This window comes from Pelodiscus sinensis, chromosome 24, assembly GCF_052426305.1.
Source record: "Pelodiscus sinensis isolate ZL-2025 chromosome 24, ASM5242630v1, whole genome shotgun sequence".
NCBI lineage: Eukaryota > Metazoa > Chordata > Testudines > Trionychidae > Pelodiscus > Pelodiscus sinensis.
Genome location: NC_143075.1, coordinates 23,425,728 through 23,437,792, shown reverse-complemented (window position 1 = coordinate 23,437,792; position 12,065 = coordinate 23,425,728). Strand labels below are relative to the sequence as shown.

The following is a 12,065-nucleotide window of genomic DNA, read 5'->3' as shown; positions in this document are numbered from 1 at the left end:
AGACGCTCCCCTCCGTGCTCGGCAGAGCGGCGGTGTCTCCCGCGCCGGGAGCGGGGGCAGCGCACTCCATGCTGTCGCCACGCACGGGCCGTATCCTCTCCGGGGCCTCTGGCACGTGGGGCACCGGCTCTGTGCTGAGGCAGAAGGGCCGTTCTGCAGCCTGGCACTGGCGAGGGACCCGGCCGGCGCGGCCTCAGCTCCAGTGGGAAGGCAGGAGAGGAGAGGAGAGGAGAGGAGAGGAGAGGAGAGGAGCTTGTGCTTGCATCCAGGCTGCTGGACGGGGCCAAGAGGGAGGAGCTCAAACCAGCCCTGAGCCTGACAGCGCAATGGCAAAGGGCACGGTGGGCGTCTGTAGCTGGGCTGCGCCGGGACCCTTCTGTCTCCTGCTCTGACCACTGTGGCTGCGTTGCTGGCAGGTACCTCGCCAAGCTGTCCTCCGTGGGGAGCATCTCCGAGGAGGAGACCTGCGAGAAGCTGAAAGGGTTAATCCAGCGCCAAGTGCAGATGTGCAAGAGGAACCTGGAGGTGATGGACTCGGTGCGCCGGGGAGCCCAGCTGGCCATCGAGGAGTGCCAGTACCAGTTCCGCAACCGGCGCTGGAACTGCTCCACGCTGGACACCCTGCCGGTCTTCGGCAAGGTGGTGACACAAGGTGAGCGGTCCCCTCCTCCGGGCGGGGGATGGAGGCAGCTCTGGGGGGATGGCAGTGCCGTGGTGACTCGGGCCGGGCGCAGGCTGGCGCTGCAGAGCGGCTTGGCCACATCCGAGCTGCCGTTGGCAGAGGGCAGGAAATGGCATTTCTGCGGCAGACCCGGATCTCCTTCCCCGGGCTGCCAGGTGCCTGGGCGCCGCGGGGCACGGACTCTCAGCCGGGACTCTGTTTTGTAGGGGTGTGAGTTGGATAGCGCTGCAGCCTCACCGCGAAGCTCCCCCTTGCTTGGGCTCCGCAGCAGCCGGATGCTGCCCGCAAGCGCGGCTGGACCGCTTGTTCCTCCTGAGCGAAGCAGGCTGTGGGTGAGACCTGGGGATGGTGCCCTCTGGCGCCCAGAAACAGTAAAACACTCACTGCGCTGCAGCTCAGCCCTCCCTCCCCCTTCCCACTGGAGCCCCCAGCGCCCCCCTCCGGCCCGACCCCTGCGCTCCAGCCCCCTGGGACGACACCGACCGACGCAGGGGAGCAGTGGGGCAGGACTGTGTGTGTGGAGCTGAGGGCACTAGAGGAGGGGGAGGTGCGCTGGCAGAGCGCTAGGGGTGGCAGGTCGGGGTGAGCCGCACTGGGGATGGCCAGGACCATAGGTGTCAATTTTGTATGCCCCCCCCCAGGGATTCTGCACCCCTGCTCTGCCCCCACTCTGCCCTCAGGCTTGCTCCCGCGCCACCTCTCCCCGGGCCCCCACCAGCCATTTGCAGGGACCCTGAGAGCTGAGCCCCCGGCGCCTGGAACCGGGACTAGACCGGCGGGAGGATAACGGCTGTGGCACGGCTCGCTCCGTGGCTGGCTGACAGGGCGCTTCCAGAGCCCGGCTCCTCTTTGCTGCGGGCAGCGCTAGGCCCCATGGCAGCGGGAGCCGCAGCGACTTCCCCTCGCTCAGCCCTCCCTCTCCTGGCACGCTAGCTCCCAGAGCCGTCTCCCCCTTCCCGCTGGCTGGTGCTCTGGGGGTGTCCCCTTCTGTGCTGTGACTCCTGCCCCTGGGCCCGCTCTGCAGGCCCCAGCCTCCCCCAGGCCAGCCCCGGCTCCTTGTTTGACTTTCCTGCCTCCGCATGGCGGGGAGGGTTTGTGCCTGTGAAGGTTCAGGACTGGAAATACCAGAAATACCAGAAACCAAGTCCTGTCTTTTTAGGCAGCCGCAGCACAAACCGACCAACAGGATCCTGCTATTAACCTCGGTTCCCTGGGAGGTGATTCAGTCCCCGGCTGGCTGGGTCCTAACCAGCCGCAGCCGCCCAGGCGGATGGCAGCCTGCGACCAGCGCAGTCGGGGGAGCGAGGCCGGAGAGGAGCGGGCAGGGCTCTGCTCACGATGGTCCTCGTGCGACCCAGTAGCCCGGCCCAGCCCTTCAGAGCGGCTCCCTTTCGCCTCCAGGACGTGTTCTGAGACAGGGGCGTGTTCTGCCCTCGGCGCCCTGGCTTCAGCGGGTGGCAGGAGCCAGGGAATTGTGTGGTGCGAGATTTAATTGCCAGCCCCAGGCCCCCAGTCGTCACACACGCAGACACTCTCAGTGCGAGGGATACAGAGCGTGGGCACCCCCCTGCACGCACCTCTCCAACGCGGGATCGGGGGAGCGCCCTCCGCTTTCCCTGCCTTGCTGTCACTGCTTTCCCACTGGTCAGTCTCGGCTGGCGCAGGCAGCTGCCAGCGTGACCTGGCCATTGGGCCTGCTTGTCTGCTCTCCCCCGTAGAGGTCTGACGTTCCCTAACAACGGCCTCCTCACTGCACTATCCGATCCAGTCACTGTGCACTAACGGTTCCAGTCACTGTGCTCACTGTGCACTATCCGATCCAGTCACTGTGCACTAACCATTCCAGTCACTGTGCTCACCGTGCACTATCCGATCCAGTCACTGTGCACTAACCATTCCAGTCACTGTGCTCACCGTGCACTATCCGATCCAGTCACTGTGCACTAACCGTTCCAGTCACTGTGCTCACCGTGCACTATCCGATCCAGTCACTGTGCACTAACCGTTCCAGTCACTGTGCTCACCGTGCACTATCCGATCCAGTCACTGTGCACTAACCGTTCCAGTCACTGTGCTCACCGTGCACTATCCGATCCAGTCACTGTGCACTAACCATTCCAGTCACTGTGCTCACCGTGCACTATCCGATCCAGTCACTGTGCACTAACCATTCCAGTCACTGTGCTCACCGTGCACTATCCAATCCAATCACTGTGCACTAACCATTCCAGTCACTGTGCTCACTGTGCACTATCCGATCCAGTCACTGTGCACTAACCGTTCCAGTCACTGTGCTCACCGTGCACTATCCGATCCAGTCACTGTGCACTAACCGTTCCAGTCACTGTGCTCACCGTGCACTATCCGATCCAGTCACTGTGCACTAACCGTTCCAGTCACTGTGCTGACTGTGCACTATCCGATCCAGTCACTGTGCACTAACCGTTCCAGTCACTGTGCTCACCGTGCACTATCCGATCCAGTCACTGTGCACTAACCGTTCCAGTCACTGTGCTCACTGTGCACTATCCGATCCAGTCACTGTGCACTAACCGTTCCAGTCACTGTGCTCACCGTGCACTATCCGATCCAGTCACTGTGCACTAACCGTTCCAGTCACTGTGCTCACTGTGCACTATCCGATCCAGTCACTGTGCACTAACCGTTCCAGTCACTGTGCTCACTGTGCACTATCCGATGCGGCTGGATGTTGGGTTTTGGCTGAGATGCAGGAACGGTGGGGAAGGCAGGGGGGCTGGTGTTCCCAGACAAGCCTAGGGCCGGCTGGATCCTGCAAAGCCACACAGGGCGTCAGCCCTGGAGCCGCTCTCTGGCTGGGGTTCTCCCCTCCCCATGCTGTGAGAACGCCACGGCCCAGCTGGGCCTCAGCAGCTGGTTTCTGCCAAGCCAGGGCTGGCACGAGGGGCCAGCGAGCGTGAAGTTGCCCGTGGCCCCACCTCAGAGTGGGCCCCACAGCGCTAAGCTGCTCGGAGTTCGTGGCAGCCGACCTGGTGAGGGTTGGGGCCCTGGGTTTCGGCCCCACGTGGCAGGGCTTTGACTTTATGCCTGAAGCCAGCCCTGGGTGTCAGACCTTGGAAACCAGAGCCCTGGCTGAGACCTGCTGCTCCAGGCACCTTCCTTCTGCCTTGCTCTTCATTCGTCCTAGGGGAGCACCCAGCATGGGCAAGGCTCCTTGGGTAGGCCCCAGGGGCACTAGCCCTCAGCTCCGTGGGGAGCTGGGCCCCGGAACGCCGGCAGGGCTGTCCAGGGTGAGTCTGGGTGGGGGCAAGCCGGGGGGGGGGCTCTGCGTGGTCTCTGGGAGGCTGCGGCGAGCTCCCCCACTTGGCCGATGGGCTCCGCTTTCAGTTGTTGCCTCAACTGCCTGGTGCCCAAACGGCCGGCTCCAAGTCATTCAGAATGTCGGTGCGCGGCGGCGGGCGATGGCCTCAGGGTCCCCAGCTCTAGGTGTCTGTGCAGGCCTCGGGCTGCAGGCCCCTGTGAGCAGGGTTTGGGGGGGGGCTCTTTGCCCCAGACTTGGGGTGAGGGAGAAGGGGTCTGCCGGCCACGTCTGCGTTTGTGGCTTCAGCCGGAAAAGAATCTCTGCCCGTTTCTGGAACATGTCCGTGGGCAGGCCCCGGGGAGGGTTTCCGGCTGTGGGGCATCGTGCTGGGGAGGGGTCTGAGGTGGGAGGCTGTGCCGTGTTCCGCACGGGACGGCAGGGACTCGGGCTCTCAGCGCTGGTCGCGTTGGCTCTGGGCAGAGATTTCTGCAGATAGGCTCAGGGACAGGCCTGCAGCTTCTGCGCGTGTGCGACATGGGCGCTGGCCAGGGCTGCCGGGTGTCCGGGTCTGAACCGGACAGTCCAGTATTTGAGCCTTCTGGTCAGGAAACAAATGGGGACAATAGAAGTGAGACAATAGAACTGAGACAATAGAACTGTCAGGTGTTTTCTATCAGACGGGATGTCGATTGTGATGTCATGGCAAGTGTGTCCGGTTTTTTTGTCGGAATCCTCTGACACCCCGGCGCTGGCCCTGCATTCGAGGTGCCCGTGTCCGGCAGAGCAGGCAGTGGCACCAGTCAGTGCCTGCGAGTGGCATGTGCACCTGTGGCTGGCACCGACTCCGGCGCGGGGCTGGATTTGCCAGCGATTCTCCACTGCCCCATTTGTCACTGCAGGGACCCGGGAAGCGGCCTTTGTGTACGCCATCTCCTCGGCGGGCGTGGCCTTCGCCGTGACGCGGGCCTGCAGCAGCGGGGAGCTGGAGAAGTGTGGCTGCGATCGGACTGTGCATGGGGTCAGTCCCCAGGGTAAGTGGAGGGGCCAGTGGCCGGGGGCCTCCCTGGGCTAAACACAGAATTGCACCCGATCCCTGGGCTCCTGCCCGCCAGCTAGAGGGGACAAAGGAACCAGCTCCCGGCCCTTTGTGAGGGGACAGGCGGGCAGCTCCACGTGTGTCTGGCTGCTCCTCAGCGGCTTCCACATTTTCAACTGACCTGGAGCGTTGTTTTGTGGAGAGCGCCGCAGCCCCGGGGGGAAGCCGCACAGTGTAGGGGGCTGGTTAGCGTGTGCCTGGGCTCTGTCTGGCGCCCCATGGGAGGGACCCACATACTGCTGAACACAGTCCCTAGCCCTGCAGGTGCCTCTAGGCCGCGGGACTCCGCCCTGCAGTCTGCGTGTGCACCGCGCGGCCAGCGTGCTGTGTGCACCCCGACAGATGTCATCACACGGCCAGCAGCTCCCAGGCAGATCCCGGGGGGCTGAGGGGAAGGTCCCCGCCCCCAGGCCACATGGCAGGCTGGCCGCCGAGAAGACACCGATCGGAGATTGTCGTTGTGCCACGCGAGTACGACCGCACGGTGGTTTTCCTGGGTCCCCAACGTTTGCGGGGGCTCTTGGAGGGGGGTTGCTAATCCCCCTTCCCTAGAGGGCAGAGCACTCACTGCTCCCCAGGAAGTCCTGTCGCTGGACACTGGAGATGACGGCCGCCGGGCAGTGTGGACACAAGGGGGACAGGAAGAGGCAGCTCCTCTGAGGCTAGACTGTGGGCTTGGCGGGAGAGGGCAGGCCGGGGAGCCGGCACATCGCCCTTGCCTCCTGCTCCACCCGCCCTGACCGCTTTCCAATCCCTGCCGTGCTCCAGGCTTCCAGTGGTCCGGCTGCTCCGACAACATCGCCTACGGCGTGGCCTTCTCACAGTCCTTCGTGGATGTCCGGGAGAGGAGCAAAGGCGCCTCCTCCAGCCGGGCGCTCATGAACCTCCACAATAACGAGGCTGGCAGGAAGGTAACAGCTCCGCAGGACACCGGGGCCACTGCCCGAGCTCCATTCCCCGTCCGGGAATCGTGGAACCCTAGAACTGGAAGGGACCTCGAGAGGCATCGAGTCCAGTCCCTGCCCTCACGGCAGGACCCAGCACCAATTCTAGGTCATCCCTGACCGGTCCAACCTGCTCTCAGAGATCTCCAGCGATGGGGATTCCACAACCTCCCTGGGCAACGTATTAGGAAGTTTTTCCTAATGTCCAACCGAAACCTCCCTTGCTGCAGTTTAAGCCCATTGATCCTTGCCCTGTACCCAGAGCCCCAGGAGAACAATTCCCCCCCCCCCCCCGTGACGCCCTGTTAGATACCCGAAAGCCACTATTCGTCCCCTGTGCCTTGCTCCCCGAGTCCTTGCTCACGGCCCCGCCTCTTCCCCACCCATCCCCGCAGTGACTGACCCCGCCCATCCCTGGCACGGCGCCCTCACGGGACTCTCCTTTCTTTCAGGCTATCCTGAGCAACATGCGGGTGGAGTGCAAATGCCACGGGGTGTCGGGCTCGTGCGAGGTGAAGACCTGCTGGAAAGCGATGCCACCCTTCCGCAAAGTGGGCAACGTGCTAAAGGAGAAATTTGACGGGGCCACGGAGGTGGAGCAGAGAAAGGTCGGCTCCACCAAAGTGCTGGTGCCGAAAAACTCCCAGTTCAAACCACACACGGATGAGGACCTGGTCTACCTGGACTCCAGCCCGGACTTCTGTGACCACGACCTCAAGAACGGGGTCCTGGGGACCAGCGGCCGACACTGCAACAAAACCTCCAAAGCAATCGACGGCTGCGAGCTGATGTGCTGCGGGAGGGGCTTCCACACGGAGGAGGTGGAGGTGGTGGAGAGGTGCAGTTGCAAGTTCCACTGGTGCTGCTTTGTCAAATGCAAACAGTGCCACCGCGTGGTGGAAATGCACACGTGCCGGTGAGGCTGGGCTGGTGGCTCCCATCTGTCCCCTCTGGGGCTGAGGGCCTGTGGCCCCCGGGCCGGAAGAGATGACCCGGCCACGGCAGGAGAGGCTGGTGGAGTGCGAGAGAAAGACACGGAAGCGTTCCGGCCGCGAGGGTCGTACTCGGCCTGCTTTATTTATTGCCGAAGCCAGAGCCCTCCTGCATGGCGTGTGCCGGGAGGGTCGCGCGTGCGCGCCGTGCTGCTGCCGGGCCGGGCACGGGACCTGCCTCCAGCGGACAACCCCCGAGTGGCCACCGGAGCGTTCTGAGCGGCGTGGCCGTGAAACGGACCCCGGCCCGGGCGCCAGGCACCTTTCCGCTGGCATTTTCCATTCAGCCCCTTCAGACTGAAAACAGACCCTGAGGGGCCAGAGCCTTTGTTCTCCCGTTGGCTTGTGCTGCCCCACGCGCCGGCAGAGGAGAGAGGGCAGAGCTGCCCTGGGACCGGGCTTCCAATGGTGGGAAGGACCCTGCGAGCGGGATGGTCCCAGCCCCCGGCCTTTTCCCCCCTTGTTATTATGGGCTGGGCTCTGCCCGCAAGGGGTCAGGAGAACAGAGGCCCGGCTGCTTCAGCGAAGGGGGAATCTGCTTCAGCAGAGCCCCCTGGAGCCAGGCGCCGAGGTGACGTGGATGTGCCTGTGTGGACGGTTCCTCGTCCTGTCACCCGGGATCCGCTTGGGCGTTCAGCGCCCACCACCCCGGGGCACTGCTGGACAGCCCTCCCCCCCGCCCGCCTGAGGCCTGGCCTGGCAGCAGCCTCTTAGGTAGAAATAAAGGAGAAGCGAATGGTGCTGCTGAGTGAGGCCATGAGCTCCCCTGCCCCTCTCATCCTGAGTCCCTGCATCTCCAGCCCTGTGGCTGGTTTCCCCCTGGGCCTTGCCCCTTTCCTGCCCCTGACCACCTGGGGGGCCTCTTGGCTCCTGAGCGGAGACGGAAGAGCTCCAGGCCCACCCCCAGCCAGTACCCCAGGCTGGCCTCCTCTCTGCTGCTCCCCCCAGGGCAGTTTCCCCCACACCTCTGCCAGGCCCCAGGCAGCTTACCCCAAAACCCACGTGTCTCTCCTGGGGTCACGCCCATTGCAGCACCCCAGGCCAATAGTATGCAAAGGGGCCTGGGGCGCGGCAGGGCCCAGCTAGGGTGGAGCGGCACTAGGGGCTGCTTTGCTGCTGGCCTCGCTGGAGGCAGCTGCTGCTGCTACGCATCCCACAGTAATAATAAAATGCTCTCCCGTGGCCGTCTTCTCCCGTGGCCGTCTTCTCCCGTGGCCGTTTCCTCCCGTGGCCGTTTCCTCCCGTGGCCGTTTCCCCAGCCCTGTGCACTGTGCTGGGGAGGAGGATATGGCCCGGCTACACGGGGGCTATGCTCTGGGGCTAGTCTCTGTGTCCTGCCAATACCAGAGCAGCACCATGGGGCCTTAAGGGGGTCAGGAAGCCACTTGAGATTTTGTCCGTTTTTCCACTTGCTGCATGTGAATCCCAGTCCCCAGGGTCCCAGAGACTGGCCTCCCCTTCCCCCTCGGTGGCTCTGCTCCCCGCGGGGCCAGGTTCCCCACCTCTCTCGGCCGGTCTCTGTGGACAGGGGAGGGTGGATGTGTCCCAAGGGGCAGAGCCACGTCCGTTCTCAGCCTGGCCCTCGGGGGGCCGAGGGATTTGCAGTGCCTGGCACCACGTGCACGTTGGCCTTGTCCCTCAGCTGCTCCCCTAGACCCAGCACTGCAAGTGGGAGCTGGGGAGGGCTTGTCTGTGACACCCTGCACACACCAGCAGGCTCGGTTCTTCCTAAGGCAGAGACCTGAATGCTCCTGCTCCTGCCCCTGCCCCCCTCTCCCTGCCATCCCGCTGGCTCCTCCAGCCAGGATCAGGGCAGGACAGAGTATTAATAAGTGAAGGGTTCGGGGGGGGCAGCACAGAGCCCCAACCCCCACCCAGCGCTGTGCAGAGCGAAATGGTGGAAAAGGCAGATTAACCCCAAACGGGCAAAGCAGCCCCTAGTGCCACCGCCCGGCGAGAGGCCCTAGCAGGGCCCTGCCCTTGCCAACGCGCCCCTCCTGGGTGGGCCGAGCCCCCCTGGAGCACGGCTAAACGTTCCCCTCCCGCTCCTCGAGGCAGGGGCAGGGGGCGCGCTGGAGCCACACGAGACCCTGGGCCCAGTGGGGGCTTCCTCCTTCCCCTGGAAGAGGCGCGGGGAGGGTTAGCGGGAGGCGCAGACACACAGCCCCGTCTGCACCATGGCAGGGCGGGACGGGGGCGCGTCTGGCTGCTGGAAGGGCTCCAGGCACCGTCCGGCTGGGACTTGTCTGACAACTGACTGGAGGCAGGCGCAGATGCCCCGGCAGAGGCAGAGCCGTGTGCTCACGCCACACGCCACCCTTCCCCAGGCTGGGCAGGGTGGGACAAGCCGGGGCCCCCTGAAGCCCCCTGCCCCCTGCACTCTGCCTCGTCTGGCCTGGGAGCAGCAAGTTGCTTCAGTGCCCAGCAGATGGGCTAAGCAACAGCAGCTCCGTCCCCCCCCTCCCGGTCAGTGCAGGCCTCCTAAAGCGGGACAGACGCCCCTGCCAACCTGGGAGGCGGCACCTCTTCTGCCAGCTCCCTCTGATCCAACTAGGAGCTGGTGCCTTGAGCGCCCCCGGCCATGCCCGCCGCAGCGGAAGCTAGGCCGTGCAGTCACCTCCTGGAGGGATCGGGGCTTGAACTCCCCTGGCAAGCGGCTGCCTCGCTTCTCGGGGCTCCAGGCTGCGAGGGCTGCGCCTGCAAGACTCCTGATGCTCTTTCCCGCTAATGCAGTGGGGGCCTGACCTCAGGCCGCTGGCCAAGGTGGCTGCTCATTGTCCAGCTGGGCCGAGGGCCAGAGCTGCGCGGGAAGATCCAGATCCGCGGGGAGAGACTCGCTCTGCACAGGGGTTTCCAAGCTGGTCCCTGGAAGTGTCATCCCTGACCCCCTGGCTCCGCAGCGCTTTGCTGCGCCTCCCCACTGTCGCCTTTTGCTGATTTTGCTTCTCCAAGGGCGATTCGGTGCTGTGCGCGGGTCGGGCTCCGCACAGCCAGGGCTCTCTGCAAGCCGCCCTGCCTGGCTGGGGCATGGAGCAGGGGACGCGGCTCATTGAAATGCTACGAGGAGGGGCCTTCCGCTGAGCATCCCAAGGGAGGACCTGCCTGCATCTCACCTCACGGGTATGCTGGGGGTCCAGAGGACCCTGACCTTGGCTGCCCCCCTCAATGCTGCAGCACCATGTTCAGTCGGGGCCCTCAGCAGCGCTAGCGTGCTGTGCCTGCCAGTGGCCTCACACCCTGCCTGGTCCCAGAGCCCCACCCCCGAGTGCACTCAGTGGGTATAATCCCTGCTCCACAGAGGGAGAAACTGAGGCACAGGGAGGCAGTGCTCAATCGGCCACTGCTGAACCCCGGGAACAGAACCCAGTTATCCTGCTAACCGCCCCCGTCACTGCCCAGGAGGGGCCGACGTCTCAGTGACTCTGTGGATTCGGGCTGTCAAGGGGGTGGGAACGACGAGCCCTTTAAAACCATCCCCCTCGGCCTGCAGCCAGGGAGCAGGGCTCCTTGCCCCTCGTGCGACACAGCCCCTGCCGAGAGGGCTGCCCTGGGCTGGCCGAGTCCCCAGCTCTGACACCTCAGCCCTCGGGCGAGGAGGCTTTGGGAGATAGAGGCGGGATGTGGGGGGCTCCTCCCATGTCCGGCCACCTCCCCTGATCCAGAGTCTCTTGCTGAGCTTGTTTATGAGCTAGTGCTCGACTTCGCCCCATTCCCCTTCCCCGGGATGCCCAGGCGGCTGGTGGGGAGAGGACCCATGCCAGGGGCGCCCCGGATCACCCGAGCCCACCAAGCTCGCTCTGGCTGCCTGGGGACTGTGCTCCCTGCCGCGCAGATGGGCCAGAGAAGCCGTGCTGAGCCCTCGTCGCAGGGAAGGGGCAGCGGCTGCCGTTTACGAGCGGGCGCCCCCAGCTTCCTCCTGCATCCGTGGGGCTGCCCCCCGAGGGCGGGGCGGCTGATTCCCGCGCGGCCCCAGAGCGGAATCAAACGGGCATTTTCTCTCCAGCGTGGCTGTCCCACGGGCCACGCGTCTGAACCCAGCAGGGCCCGAAATTTCAAAAGGGCCCAGCACCTGCGGTCGCGTCCAGATATCGAAAGGTGCGCTGGGGCTGAGGCCTTTCCTCTCTGGGCCCTCGCATCTGCCAAGGGAACGGGCTGCCCAGCGCCCCCAGATCCTGAGCTGTGGCAATTCCTGCGCTCGAGGGGGGAGGGCTGCGAGGAAACCTGGTCCCAGGAACCAGAGAACAGGCCAAGGAGTTAGTGCTGCCTGCAGGCCCCGGCCCACGTGGCTCCTTCCCCTCAGAGCATCCTTGGGCCTCTTTTCAGGCAACATTTGGCACAAAACACTCATCCAACCTCTGGCTGCTTTAACCAGGCCACTGACCCAGCCCTGAGGCCGCGCCGGGGGCAGTGGGAAGTGTCAGTACGGGAGAGACTTCCACACAAAGAACTGGCCCCACCGCAGCATCCTCGTCCTACCTCGCTCCTGCCAACGCCTGGGCAGCCGGACAGCCGAGTCCTCCCTCACCCGCAGCACATCTGGAGCCTTGCGCATCGAGGAGCAACGGGCTCGGTTCTCTCCCGGCCCATGCTCAGCACCGCTGAGGGACGGTCACCCACGTACGTTACCCGGAAAGGTGTCAGCCAGGTGTCCTGGAAATGCAGCTAGAATTCCCTTCCCCGGGCCCAGGCCTGGAAGCTGGGCTGCTGGAGGCTATCGGATGCTGCTAGCCCAAACTGTGGGGTACTCTGACTCTTAGTTTTGAATGTGGGTCCTATTTCGGTACTATATAATTGGCTGTAATTTGCCAGCACATGGTTTGACTCACAGCTTGGTGGCATTCGCTATAAAGATGATTACTTCGTGCAGTCTGGCATCTGCCTGTGGTTTGGGGTTTTTTTAAGCGTGACCGTTGTTGCAGAAATAGAACATCCAGCCAAGGCAGATTCTGCAGGGACCGGCCTGAGGCCCCCTCCTCCTTCACGGCGGCCATCTGCCTTCCCAAGCAATGTCATCGCTGCGGCTTCTCTCTCCTCCGGGAGCCCTCAGTCGGGCCCACTTGGCCGTCCTCGG

General features: G+C 64.4%; 1 protein-coding gene across 2 annotated transcripts in view; it reads left to right on the top strand.

The window, feature by feature from the left end:
- Positions 1-11,866, top strand: part of WNT4 (Wnt family member 4) — a 34,788-nt gene extending 22,922 nt beyond the window's left edge. For both annotated transcript variants that reach the window (XM_075906075.2, XM_075906076.2), the window contains 4 exons: positions 417-652; positions 4,862-4,993; positions 5,827-5,969; positions 6,455-11,866. In XM_075906075.2, coding sequence (XP_075762190.1) covers positions 417-652; positions 4,862-4,993; positions 5,827-5,969; positions 6,455-6,922 — 979 coding nt within the window. In that variant the 3' untranslated portion in view covers positions 6,923-11,866. The remainder of the gene's footprint in view (positions 1-416; positions 653-4,861; positions 4,994-5,826; positions 5,970-6,454) is intronic.
- Positions 11,867-12,065: the final 199 nt, after the last annotated feature.